Below are 17,771 nucleotides of genomic sequence, written 5' to 3'. Positions count from 1 at the left end.
GAGGACCTCAGGATCCCACTTGCCACAGAAAAAAAAACCGGAAGGCCCTGCCCCAAAATGTAACATTGAACTGGATTGTTTGGGGTTTCTAGGTTTCCTACAGAGAAATTGAAATTGATCAGGGCCCTCAGATGGGCTCTCAAAGGGGCAAAGAAAATTACTCGGAGGGAGCTATAGGTGGTCATGGGACGTCTAAACTTACCAAGGGAATGTGGCTTAAGCTGGGAACTGGGTGTCAGGACTCCTGTGTTCTCTTCCTATTTTTGCCAATGACTTGTTACGTGGCCTGGTCAAGTTCATTTATTCTCATGATCATTTAGTTTATCCATCTCTAAAATGCATTGGATAGTACTTTTCTAACTCACAGGGGTTTTGCGAGGCTTCATTAATTAGTCTGTGAAGGCTCCCAGTCAGGCATTTTGTGCTCTTCTGACGTCTGCCTCTGGACTGAGAAAACCCCACCACTTTATCAGAATGACAATGAAAATGACGGATGACTTAGAAGTGTGGGAAAGATTCCTAGAAGAGTTAAATGGGGGTTTCAATATGACATTCAGACTGGTTGCTCAAGATTGAGCTGCTGGTACAATCTGCTGCCTCAGAAGGTATAGGTTTGGGGGTTTACTTTCATTGTGACCTTGGATGCGTAGATGCTGCCACTACCCAAGTGCAAAACCCCTTTGATAACCCAGGAAGCCGCACTTGGGAATTCCTTCCTGTGGGGTACCCTCAAGGCCTTACACACACACACACACCCCACCCCGGGAAGAGCTGAGAAAGAAAACAAAGGAAATCAGCTGTTGCCACCAGCTAATTAAACAACATATGCACAAAACTTTTAGGGACAGAAAAATCCAATCTTGTTCTTAAAAAAAATAAATTTTATTAAAAATAAAAAGAAAGAAAATACATCTGTAACTTAGGCTTTTTGCTAGATTTAAATCAAAAAACAATTACAAGGATTAAGCATCAAGCTAGCTTTCTTGAGGTCCAGCTTAAAGGTTACAAGCAAAACAAAAGCACCTGGGGTTACCACAGAGGAGTCCATAAGCCATAAAGAAATGAAAAAGATGAACCTAATCGTGTCTTCCTAGACATTTCCTGATCTACTTACATATCTCGGGTTTCAAATGAGTAGTTTCTAGATATGGTTTGATGATTTTTCATACCTGGCCCAAAGCCTTTTACAGTATAGTTCCAGCTCTGTCTCTGCCCTCTAGGAGAACAACACAGACAGACAAAGGGGAAGTCCCCCCCCCCCCCCCCCCCCCCCCCCGCATTTTTAAAAAGTTCTAACCTTCCCTTTGGCTCTTTTGGTCAGGTGCCCACTCCCTTCCTTTTAATTATGGACTTTTTAACCCTTTACAGGTAAAGCAAATAGAGAACAGCTACTAACAGGGATTTTATAGCTAACTGGCTGGCTGTAGTCATAAAAGGGAGCTACTCCCCCACCCTCTTCATTTATTACAGCCTGTAAGGCCAGTCGTTCAGACTACACTGAATTTAGGGCATGGGAAGGGATTCATTGTGAGTGACCCATATCCACACACCAGCTGTCGCAATATGTGGTGCCTTTGACCCACAGTGAGTGGGCTTCCTTCACTATCTCTGGCTGCCTAGAGAGTCCATCTTCTTGGAGTAGGTAGGAAAGTTTCCCAGACCCATGTGGACATTTCCTAGTATGGAAACTCTTAAAAGGTGGTCCAAGAGGGGTGAGTGCCAAAGGGATGACAGGTTACCCCATAATACTGGAAACCCTGTTGGAATTATCAAAGGATCTGCATGGGGTTGTGACTGAGGGAGAGAGGCCGTTTTATTTATGGCAGCGTTTGTTGTTGCCACCTTTGGCGCTTTGAGAGTGAGTGAGCTGGTGCCTATGGCAGCTACGGATGGTCCAGTGTGCGTTAAACGTAACAGATGTGCAACTATCTGTCCCTCTGCTTCTGTCCCTCTGCTGTACTCAAAAAACAGACCAAAAGGGAAGAGGGGCTTATGTGTGTTGAAGGAATGTGCAGAGGAGTCCTTGTGCCCTCTAAAGGCGATAAGAGCCTCACTAAAAATTTCATGCCTGCAGCCAGGCCAGCTGTTCATACATGGTGATGGTAGCTTCCTGACAAGGTACCAATTCAGCATGGTACTGAGAAAAACCTTGTGCTACTGTGGTCTTGACTGAGTGCATTTGTTTCTCATTGTTTCAGGATTGGGGCAATGACGTCAGCAGCTGCAGAGGGTTTTGGTCTGTGGCATGTGCAGGCAATAGGGCACTGGAAATCAGGGTTTTACAGGACTTATGTCCGCACCAAGGAAAAGATGGCAGGGAATGGCAAAATGTCACTACCCAAATGTGCTGGTTTGTTTCAGAAGCTACCCAGAGCATATGCAGGGTTTGGATTTGCAGGCACCCTATAATGCATTGGGCGCACGAGAGCAGCAGCCAGATCTCAGCTTGGCTTCAGGGCCAAAGCTGTTTACATTTAGAAGGGGCATGCAGTGAGATCAGCTCATACCACTTCTGCACTCACTGACAGTCAAGGCTGGAAGCAGACCCAGCTCATGTGGGCAAGGCTAGAAAGTTAAAAAGGGGTCACCAAGATATTCCTTAAGAAAGGAGGGTTCATTGATTCAGCATAGGGACATCCATTCCAATTGGCTGGAAGTTTTCAGGGATGGTAGCGTATATCCTTCAGATGGAGGTGCTGACATATGACTATGGCACGTGCAGCCAAGGTTGGGGCAGGTGTTGTGATTCCAGGTGGCATAGTTGGGTAGGGAGCAACCAAGCTAGTTGCTGGCACCCCCTTTCCTCAGTTTCCAGTGCAGTTAAGAAAATAAAATGAACATTTCCCAGAGGTAAAAGACCTGGGACTTTGGTGATGGACTTTGGGCTCATGTGATAAGATGCGATCTTGTGGTCTTTGTGGGCTGAGGTCAGATCTTGTGGTCCTTGCAGGCCAAGGTCTCCACCCTGCTGCACCCTCCGTTCCCCTGTGGGCCGGGGGAGGATGCTAGGACTCAGAGAGACTGAGTCCTGGGGGATAGGCTGAAGAGAGCCTAACTCACATTATGGGTTATATGGTAAGGAGCCCTGTAACCCCCACAGTGGAACCAATTTAATGTCTTGTATAGGAAAGTATAGGTGATGGGCAGGTAGAGCCATTCCCCTGTGTTAAAGTTCAATAAAAGTTGTGGCCTGCCGCTTAATTCCATGCATGTGCCTGTCCTCATTTTGCTGCTGTGTCCATATCAATGAGTTATGCATGAAGACTAAACATTTTCTATGATTTTAAACTTCAAGAAATATAGCAAAAATGCTAATACTTGTAAGCAATTTTGCATAGTCTGATCTGAAAGATTTCACATGTACAAAATTACCTAGTTAAAAAAAGGGAGGGGGGGAATCCAGCCATACTAGAAGTAAAATGCTCTGGTTCTTTGTTGTTTTATTTTTGTGTATATAAGACATTCTGGTGGAAACTACCTGCTGGATGGTGATTTCTCAGATTTCTTTGCAGGTGATCAAGGGGTAATGTAGTGGGCTGCGGGCAGTCTAAAGCGGTCAAATGTGCGCAACTGGTCTGGAGCTGGGAGGTCAACAGGTATCAGAGGCATTCCAGGGCAATGGTTACAGTTCATGTAGGCATCAGTAGGCAGAAGATCCAGTCCAAGGGGCCAAGTCAACAGGTTAGGGAGGAGAGTTTGGGTGAGGTGGTAAGGCAGGGTCAGGCGAGGCTGCAGAACAACATGTCAGGCTTGGCAGTGGTGTGGTAAGGTAGTGTCAGGCAGCACAACAGGGCAGCACCACAAGGCAGTATAGGCAGCGACCAACAGGCAATGGTCTGTTGCTCAGACAGCTTCCTCTTCCTGTTGGGTCCTTTATATAGTCCAGATTCCCAATGAGAATGCAGTCTGCCCAGCCAATCAGGAGCCTGAGGCATGGCTGCTGTGAGTCTGTAGGCCTTTAGCGTTAAGACTGTTGATAGGTGGTTCAGTGTGCCACTGGGGTACAGCAGCTAAGGATGTTGTCTAGGGACCTGGCAGGCCTGAGTCCTGACATGAAGTGTTTCCAGCCAGTGCCCATAATCTTCATAAGCACTTGTTTTAGAAGGTGTCTGGTTTTCTTTGTAGTGTTTTATTAGCTTTCCAGCTCTCACCATTGTATGTTAGCACCAAGAATATGTTTAAATTGAAAATTCTCAGTTTTGTTCTGGTGCTGTATAGCTTTGATTTCCACATGTTGTTAAGTTCAGTAAGTTCAATGGATACCTTTTCTATCCATGATGTCAATTCCTTCTTAAGGGCTCCTTTAGCCAATATGGTGCTGCCAGTAAGGTAAACTGTTCAACTTCCTTACTATTTTTGCCTTCTAATGTAATATTACTACTTGATGTCTGGATTCCATAGATGCTTATTTCAGCATACCTAATTTTCAGTCCTGCTTGTCCTGCTATTTTTACCTGTGTGTCTGTCTTTGTTTGTAATTTTTCAGGAGTGTCACTCAGTAGTGCAATATCAGCATCAAAGTCCAGGTCTTCTAGATGTTTGCCATCTACATAGGCTATACCAGTGTTTGTGTTACTAATATATTTCTTCATGATTTAGTGTATTGCAATGCCAACCAACAGTGAATATAAAATGCAGCCCTGTTTCATGCCAATGTCTACACTGAATCACACTGTTGTCTGGCTGGTTCCCCCTTACAGACTACTTCACGTCTCTCTAGATGGTCTTGATGATGTTGATTACTTTAGCTGGGATTCCGTAGAACTGAAGAATATTTCACAATGCAAGTCTGTGCAGGTTGTCAAATGCCTTTTGAAAATCAATGAAACTGATGAAGAGGGGAGCTTGCAATTCTATATATTCTTACATGATGGTCCTTACCACAGAATATCATTGTGAATATCTGATCTATACAGGATCTCTTGAGCCTGAATCCAGCCTATTTTTCTCTAAGCTATGCATGCACTGACTCTTTCATCCTGTGTAGTGTCACACTGCAGAAGGCTGTCCCAACAATACAGAGTAGCATAACTCCTTTCCAGTTGTTACAGTCAGTAGGATCACCCTTTTTGGGTATTCTGACAATGATTCAATGTTTCTACTGGTAGAAGGGCGTTCTTTTTTCCAAACTTAATTGAACAGCTCCATCAGGTTCAATAGGATGGTGGTATCACGTACTTTTGGCATTTCTGCTGTAATTTGATCATCTCCCACCGCTTTGTAGGTTGCAGCCTATATTCTGACATCTCTATCAGACTGATGTTAATGTGAAATTGATCGGGTTCACATGTTGCATCAAAATCTTGTGCTGCGGTGGGTCTGGGTCTATTGGGGATGTATCTGAAATGCTCTTCCCATCTGTTTTTCTGTACTACCTCAGCTGTAAACATTTTTCCATCTTTGCTTTTTATTGGCCCATGTCCTATTTTAAAATTTCCACACAGGGTTTTTGTCATTTAATAAACAGCTCTGTGATTTCCTATCATAGCAGCAGCTTCAGCAGCTAGATCTTCAGCATGTCCCCATCTCTCTTTCCTTGCATTGCTTTTTTGCTGCTTTATCTGTTTTCTAATACCCCTTCTTTGCTTTTTCCAATAGTTCATTGGTCTTAGCATTCAGGACCTTCTAGTACATTTCTTTCCTCCGTAAGATGCCATGTCTCTTGGTTTATCCAATTCTTGCTCTATGTTGCTATTCAGCTGTCACTGCTTCAGCTTGAGTTACATTGTCTGTGAACGCTGCCCATTTTTCTTCAGGTCCAGTCAGTGTCTCACCTTCCTCTGTCTTGGGCAGTGCCTCCGACCTGCTCCTTAGTTCAGGCTGGAATTTCTTGTAGTACTCTTTCATTTTCAGTTTTATAGTGTGGATTTTCGGTACCATTTTATGTTTAAAGTTGATCTTTCTCAATTTTAATTTCAGTTTAGCAATGTGAAGACTGTGGTCATTGCTAACATCTGCTATTCCATATGCTCTTACATCTTGGACAGATTACCTGAATTTTGAGCTAATGCAGATGTGGGCAATCTGATTTTTGTGTATGTGTTGAGGGAACAGGGTACTTGGAACCACAATTCAGTGAGTCTCTTGCCATTTTGGATGATGATTCACAACCCATGCTTCCCCATTGCTCTTTCCATACCTTGGTTGTCATGTCCTACTTTAGCATTAAAGTCACAGAAAGAAGTGCTGAATATATTTGGGGCATATAATCCAGATGCCAATACACAAACTCCCACATGAAACTGGTAAGTGGTAACCAACTGATATGGGAAAATGAGGGTGCCTGAAAGAGATCTTAAGAGGAAACCTGAGCAGGGAGGGAAGAATAGCTGATCTCAACATCTTACAGCAAATAGAAGCAGCAGCAAATGACAGAGAGGAATGGCAGAGATTGGTTTCTGCCCTGAGCACCAGCACTGGAGAAGGAAAGATATAATGTAAAATATAAGACATTAGGGGAAGCATATAGTGGAAGGAAGTAAATACTTTAACTATAAATGATTCATGGGGGTTTTTATTAAGAATGGGAAAGGTTCTGAAATGTCTTATTTTTTTTTTTTGTCTCAACATGTAACTAAGCTCTAATTTTTATTTGAAGGTCTTGTACCCTTCTGGACTGTTCCACCTCCCCACCCCCCCGCAATCCAGGATTGGTTGTTCATCCAACAGCCTCCTACCCATCTTTGCTATTTTACACTGTTTTACTCTACATGTCTTTGATCCTATCTCATGAATTTCAAAGAGGGATCTTGGCAAGTTTGGTGATCTCTAATGGATGAAAAACTGACTTCAGTTGAATTTGTCTCATACTTTACCAAGATCACTAACATGCAATACACCCTTGACACAGAGAATCACAAAAGTAATCAAGATTTTGAGTCAGCTTGGGCTTAGCAGAGACTGCTAGAACTGCTGAAATCCAATAATAGATAACTAGGTCTGCTGAGTGCAAAACCATCCTTGGGGTGTGTCAGGGAAAGGGATGAGAAAAAGGATGGTGAATGAAAGCAGAGAAGGCATCATCTGTCTCTTCTATAAGCTTGGTGTGAAATTAGGCAAATCATTTTATCTGCATCGTATTTTTCACATCTGTAAAGTGAGGATAATAATATATTACCTCATAGATTTCTCAGGAGACTTAATTAATTAATGTTTGTAAAAATGCTTTGAGATCCTTGGCTGGACAGTGCTATAGAAATTCTGTACATTTTTGATGTTTGTTGAGATTCAACTAATCCCAGGCAGGTATCCGCTGGAGAGCAGATTACACTTGGAGGGAGGCCGAAAGTACATTAGAATGTCATACATTTGGAAGAGAAGGATTTCTGTGAATTTTGAGGAGAGATTGAGAAATTTGGAGTGAAGACGTTCTATAAAAATGTGTTAACATTTTCTATAATAACTTCCATTGTTAATCGAGGACTTGTCTCTCCAGTTTACATGATCAGATAGACTAAGTTTAGTAGATTTCCCTTTTTAATTTCAATTGATTTGTTTAAGCATCATGCAGAGCTTTAGCTAGTGGTCAGGAAAAATAATGTCCGCTATATCATTCCTATCATGTTGACAACATAGTTTATACTGTACATGATTTACAGTGAGCTATGTGGTCTTCCAGGAATTATAAATGTTATATCCAGGTACAACCTTTTAGACATCATGATATGTAATAAAGCTTAAATGTCCAAACTAGTCTGCAGCAAATGTCTTTCAAACTAAGTCCAAAAATGAATTATTTTACATGAGTACTTTGGATTCCAGTTATGACTATTCATGGGTTTGTGCCTACATCCTTTATCATGTCTCCACTGTTGTTAATAAAATACACAAAACTACTTTATGCCAAAACAATGGAAGTTAATGCAGATAACTTGTTCCAAAGTTAACCATCAAATAAATCTTTTTTACCCCCCAAAAATGCGTAAGTGAAATGGTGTTCCAAAACTTTTAAAAATTGTCAAAATGATGAACGCTCTGTGTGTAATACGAGCAAATACCACAGAATTGATTGCACACACATGTCTTACATAAAGGATATTAAATAGTTTACTCCAAAGAGAAATTGGTGAAGTCTTATCTCATATAAAAAATTCTGTAATGACAGGTCAGATTTATGAGGACTGAAAACTGGGAAAGAAAAAAATCTTCAGAGCTGGGGCAGTGTATGATTGGAGAGGAGAGATAAAATATTAGGAAGGTAGAGGAGGATAAAATACAGAATACCTGGGCAGTCGCACCTCTCAGACTTCAGTGGACTGTTTTCAAAAATACTTTAATCAAATTATGCCATGGCCACATTGCTAGGTAAATGTAATTTGGAAATTTGTTTTTTTTAATTTCCTCATATAATTTTTATAGTAGTGTAAACAGGACCTAAAGTTGGTTTGCACCTCAACATTAATTGTGACTACAGTTTCAGACAGAATTAAGCTGGGGATCACTTGAGTTTTGATTAGTTGCTGGTAGTCACTATTTCTACAGTAAAAGTGAAAAGACTCAAAATGAGTGACATGAAGGAAAAAAGAGCAAGGATGGTCTTGTGATTGAGGCATGATACTAGGAGTTGAGTGATCCAGGGTCTGTTCAGGTCACTGAAGCTGTCTGTCACTCAGTTTTTCTATATTATATAAAATGTGGATAATAATACTTACATCATAGAGATCCTGGGAAGATTAATTCATTATAATATTCTATTGAAGGCACTGTATCAATAAAAAATAAAAGTATTTAAAATTGTAAATTATATGGAATTTTGTGTCAGTGGTATTACTTCAATATTAATATTTCCATATTTCTGAAGTAAAGGAACATAAGTAAATGGGGATCTAAAATAAGACATGTATTAAAGCCATCATCAACATTTTCAAACTTAATTGCCTAAATTTAGGCACCTAAGTCCTTATTTAGACACCTAAATAAGTATCCTGATACTCAGAAGTGCTGAGCAACCCCAAGTCCCATTGATATAATCTTTTCGTGTTTTGGAGAGTAGCTCAAACACATAGGCATGGAAAATGTAAGATTATGGAGCAGCACAAATGACACTTATTTGGGGAGCACCATCACTAGTTGGATCCTTTTATGGTACCTCTAAAATAATGCCATTAAGAACTGGCAATATCAGGCAATTCTAGATCTATTCTATTCTATCTAGGTTCTCCTACTGTGCTTACTACAGTCATATCTGAGTGCCTTCCAGTAGTGCATTACGCAACATGACTCCACATCTGTAATGTGTTGTCTGTTCTCTCATCCTCTCCCCCAAGGGAGAAGTGTGTGCAAGGGAGTGTCTTACTTTGGTAGATGTTTGGAGGGTTGGTTTTTGTTGTTATTTTGTAAATATATACTTTGTTATATGTTTGTTAGAGAAGGCAAGGTCAAATAAATGTGTCTTGTACTTGGAGCAGAAAGTAGTGAGGTTTGTGATGGTCCTTAGTTCCTGAGGAAGTTCAATCCACAGTCTCAGACTGCCCCCAGAGAAAGTTCTGTCTACCACCAGATGATCTTTACTCTTATTCTAGAGAGTTCCATTGTGCCAGAGAAAAGCATAGTTACGGTGTTCATCCCAAAGCTTGAGATTGTCTTTTAGATATCCTGGGCCCAGGCTATTGAGACCTTTAAAGATAAGGACCAAGACCTTGAACTTGATTTGAAATTCAATGGTAAGCCAGGGTAGACAGTAGAAGACAGGTTAGATGTGCTCACAGTAGCCTGTGTTGCTGAGATTTGCTCCAGCAATCTGGTCTAGTTACAGTTTCCTAAATACTGAAGGCTTCATTCCCAGGTATATTGCATTCCAGCCAAAGGTGATGAAGGCATGGATAACTGAGACCAAGCGTTCGTCCTCCAGGATGGAACAGAGTCTTCTAGCCAAGTGGAGATTGTAGAAAGCATTATTCACAGATGCTGCTCAGCATCACTGAGAAATCTGAGAGTATGCCTAGTCTACAGACTGAATTCACCAACTGTGGGTGTGTATCTGCTGCCAAAGGAAACTGAACTGTGGCTGAAAACTCCTCAAAATATTTTCCTCTGCCCACCAGCATCACAATCTCAGTCTTGCTTGGGTTGATCTTCACGCAGCTATACTACATCCATGAGCTGATCTCATCCAGACACTGAGCGATCTTGGTGGGAGGGGTATTGTCATCTGTGATGACAGCTAGAACTGTGTATCATCTACGTATTGATGGCACTTGAATTCATGTCATCTGACCCTTTCACCTCGTGATTTCATGTAGATGTTGGAAGGGATCAGAGAGAGGATCCTTGTGAAACTACACAAGTGTGGGGTCTAGTGGTGAAAGTGCAGTTTCCCATCACTACTCATTGGGTAGCTGATGTGAAGCACTCAAACCGTTTCAGTGTATGTCTACATTTTGAGTTGTAGGTGTAATTTGCAGCTTGTGGAGACATACCTGTGCTAACTCTAATGAAGTTACAACGCTAAAAATAGAAGTGCAGCCACAGTGGCATGAGCGATGGGATGGGCCAGTCATGTATTTTTAGTGTGCTAGATTGCTCAGAGCCAGCACGGGGATGTCTTCTCCAGCTGGAAATTACATCTCCAGCACAAAGTGTCACTGTACACTTAGTGCATTACTCTGGACCCCAGCCACCTCTTTCAGGTCTGACAGCAGAACCTCATGGTCAGTTGTGTGGAGTGCTGCAGAGAGGGCTAGGAGGATGAGAATGTCTGCCGGTCTTCTCTCCATCTGTCAGTGCCACTAATTCAGTTTCAGTTCCATGTCCTGGTCTGAATCCGGATTGTGCTGGGTCTAGAATGTTAGCTTGTGTTAGATGATATCTATTATCGTATTATTAGTATGAAATTTAGGTAAATAATACTTTGATGAGCACATTTGTTCAGAGCAGCTAATGTAGTTGTAAGTATGTTAGGTTAGCCATTGGTAAGATGCTACTTTTTTATATAGATATTTCTTCATAAAGTGCACGGGAAGTGCATGTGAATTTTGATTTACCAAAAACATTTGGTAAGATTCTACATTAACGTTTACTGGTAATAGTAAGTAGTCCTGATATGAGAATGAAATAGCTGTCTTTGAAAATGGTAAATAAATGGGATTGGCTGAGGTTGGCTACTTCATCTAGATGGAAAGAGTTTACCTCCGAGATTGGTTTGGGAACCTCTTTGTTTATAATATGTGTAATTGATTTGGATGAGGATGTTGAATGTGAAATATCCAAATTTGATGATTATATCTACAGGATAAATATAACAAATAATGGGGATTTGTTATATATCAAACTGCTGTAACTAGATTCAAAAAAATTGGATCATTTAAATAACTGGGTCAGTAAGTGGAAAGTACAGCTTAATGTTGTTAAATGTAAAATAATATGTTTGGGGGTAACAATCCAAAATAGAGAGTACAGATTAAACAGAACAGTTATTCAGCATACTGACTAGGAAAAGAAATTGAGGGGTTATTGCAGACAAATCCTCAAAGTAATCAGTCAAGTGTATGACTGCAGTAAACTTCTGACAGCAGTATGGGTAGAATTTTGGTAGAATTTCAGAGCCATTTATTTGCCTTTAAAGAGACTGAATTGTAGGGTAATGTGGATGAGTCCAGGGTTTAAGAATATTTGTTTTGACAACAGGCTAAAGAAGTAGTTTATTCTCAATTCAGAAATGAAGGTTTCAGTGTGATTGAGTAAAAATATGAAGAATTGTAGAAGGAGTTGGTAAAATAGAGCAAGTGTTCATTCTGGTAAAATGGTTCAATAACCAGGCCACGTAATCTAAACATTTGGAAATTAAAGGAAACTGGGAATTCAGACTTATTTATCTTAAATAGTACTAACCACATGAAATGTGTTGCCAAAGAAGGCCCACAGAAAGAAATAATGTTTAAGTAACTAACCTTAAGATACAGATATATATTTATGAAAGAGAAGACTTTGCAGGACCCAGTGACAGAGCTGTGCAGTTAGTTTGATAACTTAAAAGAGACAAACTGATGGAAAGAAGTGACCTTTTCCTCTCTCAGCATTTCCTGATGATGGCCCATAATTCACAACTACTTAAAAAACAAATATCAAAATTACACAGCATAAAATGTCACTTTTCAAATAGTACTAAGTGAGCACTGTGTCCTGCATATAACTAATAAAATGTATCCTGTTGTTGATTAGCTTTCAGTGGGTGAATAGAGGTGTAGTATGAACACATAACTGGAAGCCAAGAACTCCTGAATTGTAAGACTGTCTCTATGACCTTGGCAAAGTCACTCAATCTCTTTATTTCCATTTTCTTTGCTGTAAATGAGAATGTGGTGATTATTCAGACCTGCTGCCTCGTAGGGAGAGCCCAGGAAGATGCCTCTAGCTTGAGAGTGGATCTTACGGTGTCTCCTTTAGAAAGGGTATGTGCTTCTGAGCACCTTGGTTTATAGGGCAACAGACATGTCTGGCCTTTGTCTACTGCTGCTGCAGTTACTAAAGGGAGCCAGTAGGGGCATTGCAGGTTGAGAGGTATACGCTGTTTACTAATATGCAGTGTTCCAAATATAATTTTCTAACTCAGTAGGTGTCTTGTTGCTAGGCCCCACTCATTTTACAAGTGTGGGAACAGATTCCTATACCTTGTGTCATGATAGGAATGGTCTGTATCCTTATTTTAGACGTCAGCCAGGTGAAATCTGAAGTTCACTTCAGCCTACCTCATGTTATAGACCAAATGCACAACTAAATTCTAAGGTTTTGGTAAACTATTTGTTAATTATTTTGGGATAATACATTTTTAATAGAGATCCATTTGGGTCAGATGGTGAGTAATGAGATAAGGAGACTTTCATTTTCATGCCACAGGTTCAGATTTAGCCCAGGTTATTAATGAATGAAAGCTGACATAGGGCAGCTGTTCATTGTCCTATAAGAAGTGATTTGCTGGTCTCAGTCTAGTCTCTAAGAGACAAGTGTTCACATGATAGTAAAACCACCACTGCATTTGGCACTTATTAGCAATTTTATTGTAGTCTCTGCAAAAAGACCAAAATTTTAATGGCTATGGAAACAGAACTGCCTCCTTACCTCTTCGAGCTTTTCCTCCATTTCAAATTGGAAGCAAATGGTCTGCACGCGGTGTGGGATCCTGTCATCAATGTCTGTGCTATAGCTATACTGGGGTTTAATAGAGGAACTCAGGTTCTAGGCCTGTGAGTCTGTCACCTTTCACAAGCACTAGATTTGCTAAAATGTCACTCTTACTGAATCCCCGTGATGTTGTTCCCCAGGATCAAAAATGCTGACCATCCTCTCTTTTCATTTGCAATTAAATAACTAAAAAGTGCCAACTGAAATATTTTGTATCCAGTGTAAATGCAATACAGGAATTTTCTTTTTTGATAATAGATTCATGCCGGAGCACAAACTGGCCCATTTGGAGAAGATAACTGGTGTTAAAGGAAATGGAGATACTTATCTATTTAGGGGTCTGCCTTTCCAACAGAAGTATAGAGCCACTGGGAGTTTAATGAAAAACAGCAGCTCAAGTCCTGAGTCTGGACTTTGTGAAGCACAGTCTGGACTTTGTACCACACAACAAGAAAGACTACAATATCCATTAACATCACCAGAGAAACTGAACAAGTCTAAAGCATCAGAAAGTACAAATCAAGAAGTGCCTTGTCAAGAAGATAAGCAACATGTGACTTTTAACCCTTGTAATCTCTTGAGTGGAATGGACTATCAGCAAAGACCTTTGCACATTGTCTGGCCTCACAGGTGGTAAGTGCTGCACAAATCAAAATACTATACCTTTGAATGATTTATTAATTTGCTTTCATGCTGTTCATGTGACTAATGTCAAGTATAAAGCTATGTGATACATATATAACATAACAGGTACTACCTCGAATATCTGGAATAGCACATCACTAACATCTAAGTATTTAGAATAATTAATTTGAATATATATTAGCAGTGTAATCCAGAGATTTATATATTGATGTTAATGACTGCATTTCAGTGTTTGAGAAAAGTATCCCAAAGTAATAGAAATTTTAAAGATATTGCTAGTAACTATATTTTGAAGTATTTTTCGTACAGCAATCCACTGTTGACGATTGGTGTGCAGCATTATTTATATTATCTTAATTACCTTAATGTGGGTGATTAGTTATTAAGATACCAGGTCAAACTACACAGTTCATTACTCTGTGTCTTCATTATAAATATACCTGTTCTGTGTTTTAAATAAATAAATAAAAAGCATATTTGAATATTTTTCTTACTGCTAACACAAATACCTGATCATAAAATCTTTTCTAAACTGAGGAAAATCTACCATACCAAATAATCACTACAAACGTATGAACTTTAGCTTGATTCCAACATAAATTAGGATTTAAAGAGGTAAAATGTCCTGATAATCTTCTGGTATTGGGCACGAACATTTTAATCTAGTTTTTATTCCTCGCAGTTTGTTTAATCTGCATGTGGCCTGATTAGAGTTCACTTCATCCACAGATTATAGTCTGTTTATTGCAGAGATGCTGGGTCGATCAGTAGGTCAGATTTTCTGAGAGCAACTGTTTGCAGGTAAAGCAATAAGTACACTACACCGACAGGGCAAATCGCCTTTGCAGAGGATTTGACTTCCAGCACATTAAAACTCCAGAAGCTCTCCCAGATGATCTGCAGCATCTGGTACCTAAAGGGATTTTCATCTTTGACTCTAAATGTCTGAACATAAAATTTAGGGATTGGAAGTTGATGTGGAATCTGTCTTTGGATTTGTTTAATCAACTTCACACTTCCAACATAGCCTTTCTCATGGAGTTACATTTATTTTTAACCAAGTTTTACTGGTAACTCAATAAATGCTTTGTGTTCTCAAAGGCTATTTTAAAAGTTAATGCATTAAAGTTAGAAATACTTTTCATCTCCATTTGCTGTAGAAAGTGTAAAGCTTAGTATCTGCTGTCATTTTTCTTAGTTTGGGATTTTTCTCATTCACCTAAGAATATATTTGAAAAATGCATATTTTTAGAATGATAAATTATAAAAAGTTCTGTCATGCCAAGTTTATTTTTACATGGTTACCTAAATTATTCCAAATGTTGTATTAAAAAACAACAGACTGAAAGAAAATATTTTCCATATTATTCAGTATTTTGCATACAAAAAAGCACAAAGCTAAGTTAATAAAATTAACAATATTAAATTGAATAATTCCTTTTCTTTCTGTGTATATTTTTGCTATAATTTAATTTAATTGCCTAAAGTTAGTTGCTTAAAGAGATGCCACATTGTGTTTGTGCACATACTTATTGTTAAAGCTAAATTATTTTTAATTCGGAGAAGAGAAAAAAAAGCCGCATCAGCAAGAGCAAATGCCAAAATATAAAAGTAACACATTCATCCTTACGGGTAATATAGTAGAACACTGGAAACTTGGAGGTTGCCAGACACACAGCTAACATTAGGGCTAATTTTGAAAATCTAGCGTGCAGTCAATTTTACTGATGCCTGGGGACATACAAGGTAGAAGCTGACAAGAGAACTAATTTTGTTTGGGTTATTTACTGCTATGCATCATCCATGGGTTCCCGCCTGACACACAGCTATATGAAGGGGAATATTATCACACACTAAAAATTTATGTTGACATTCGATATTTGTTCAATATGTCAGCAGTATTACTTTCATAATCAAAAGAGTAAGAAAAAGAGAAAAGAAAAGCACTTTATGCTCATATAGATATATCTTTTTAATAACAGTCTATAAGGTTAATATAGTTTACCTTTGAGAGTATACAATGAAAACAAGCAGGGTTAGCAGGGAAAATGACAGAAAGCATCAACCCGAGCTGTTTGTTTGCCATTACCTAAGCGAGCCATGTCAGCTCTCTGGCCCGCGTCTGATAGCTATTTGTTGTACAGAGAGCACAGCATAAAAAAAAATCAAACTCTTAATACTATTGTGTGCCCATAACCATCTGTCACTGCTAGCCTGGAGATGAGAGGAAGATTACGAGGAATAAACACTGAGCCGCCGAGCATTGGTAAAGCCTTCGGGCAAAAAACTCTTGTGGGGACATCAAAGACATTCTAATTCCGAGGCAGTCAAGGATTACAGTGTGTAACCTGTGCTGACAACAGATAAATGACTGGCAATATTGTGCCAGAGCTGTTGGGTCCTGCATGGAGTACTGATGATGATGATGATGATGATGTTATCTTGCAGAATGGACTCTGCTGGGATAATTTTATGATAAAACACTTTTTTCAAATGCCACTGGGTCTAGGCAGACATTTACTAGCTACAGGGGTAGCAATCAGTTTCTTCAAAATTTACTGTTCTAAGCCCATTAGAGTTCCAGCGCAGCAAGGCTTTTCAATGAAAATCTAAAATGCCTGTATTTTCGTTAGGAGAGTATATGCAAATGCTAGGAACTGAACTCCTACCCTTTAGTGTTAGGATGCTTTATCAACTGATTAATGTAAATTTGCTCATAAAAATACAGTTTATTTTTAATTGGTGAATAAGAATTAGAAAATTAAGATTCTAGTTTGCATTCATCATACATCCAAACATCCTCAGTCACAGGAAGACATTTATTTACAGCCCAGATCATACAGGTAAAAACAAGGTACTGTAAACAGATCGTTCAATATACAGCATATCCAAATATAAGCATTCATTTCCTTAAACAGATTTGTGCGCCTTACTCAGGTGTCAGCTGCTTAAAACATCCCCTTCTTAGGCCTAACATGAGTGTGTTAGTGAAATGTACTACTTTTAGCTAAATTTTGTAGTGTGGGTGTGTTTTCTCTCTAGAATATTGCCAATAGTGTCATGCTCCTATTCCAACACACAGTACTAGCTTGCAGCTATTGTCCTGTACAGTTATACTTAACGAGTGTTGTCTACATTGATGATTTAGATGTGTTTCTAATTTTTAAAAAATAGAAAAGGAAGATTTTGAAGAGAGAAGAAGGATTTTGTATTCTCCCCTTCCCTTTCACCTAACAAAAAACCTTCCAGCCTAATCATAAAAAATATGCATGTGAAATCATGCTGCTGTTGTGGCAAAACTCTGAAAATGAAGTGATGCTGACCTCATTGTGTTAGTTCCACACTGGGATCATGAATGGCTTAAAATATGGTGTTACCCTCTAACACATCTCACACTAAGTCAACCAAATGTAGGCTCCACTTGTTTGGAAATGTATCAAAATCAAAAGTGACATTTTCTAGGGAATACATTCTAGCTTTAAATCTGTGTTAAAATGTCTTTGCATGAGAAAAGGCCTTTAAATGCAATCCCTGCCCCTTCCCTTCATTCTTCCTGCATCTGAGCCTGTCAAGGATTATAGTGTGCAACCTCTGTTGACAGTAGATAAATAACTGACAGTATTTTAGCAGAGTTGCTTGGTTCTCTGCAGAGTAATTTGTTTCCTCCTTTCCACCAACTCTTTAATGTTTTGTTATAAACATCTATAGTAAGGCACTGTTAACAGAAATGACTTATAGCCAAAGACCTGTATAAAAATACTGCAATGGTTTCCTAAACTTCTCTGCCTAAATATTATACTGTAGAACTAGTTTTTCCCTTTATGTAAATATTCTCTACTTAAAATTGGCAGCAGAAATACAATGCTCAAGGGACAGAGAAGCCAAACCTAAGGAGGAGAACTTTGTACAGTATCACAAATTCTCATACAGAGATAATAAAATACACATTAAGTAAAGAGAGTAAACCCTGAGTTCAGCAGTGATTAGTATGACAAACCCCTTCTCCC

The 17,771-nt window shown here is 39.3% G+C and overlaps 1 protein-coding gene across 19 annotated transcripts in view; it reads left to right on the top strand.

Moving 5' to 3' along the window:
* The window catches only part of GTDC1 (glycosyltransferase like domain containing 1), a 298,462-nt gene that overhangs the window by 201,262 nt on the left and 79,429 nt on the right, over positions 1-17,771 (top strand). For 17 of the 19 annotated variants that reach the window (XR_005227437.2, XR_006285007.1, XM_043525659.1 and 14 more), the window contains one exon: positions 13,378-13,752. The exons of the other annotated variants lie outside the window; for them this stretch is intronic. Coding sequence is in view for 15 of the 17 variants with exons in the window: in XM_043525659.1 (XP_043381594.1) it covers positions 13,378-13,752 (375 nt within the window). In the remaining 2 variants the exon portion in view is untranslated. The remainder of the gene's footprint in view (positions 1-13,377; positions 13,753-17,771) is intronic. 19 annotated transcript variants of the gene reach the window in all.

This window comes from Chelonia mydas, chromosome 11 (assembly GCF_015237465.2).
Source record: "Chelonia mydas isolate rCheMyd1 chromosome 11, rCheMyd1.pri.v2, whole genome shotgun sequence".
In the NCBI taxonomy this organism is placed as follows: Eukaryota; Metazoa; Chordata; order Testudines; family Cheloniidae; genus Chelonia; species Chelonia mydas.
The sequence above is the reverse complement of the archived record's forward strand: the minus strand, read 5'-3'. Positions and strand labels throughout refer to the sequence as shown.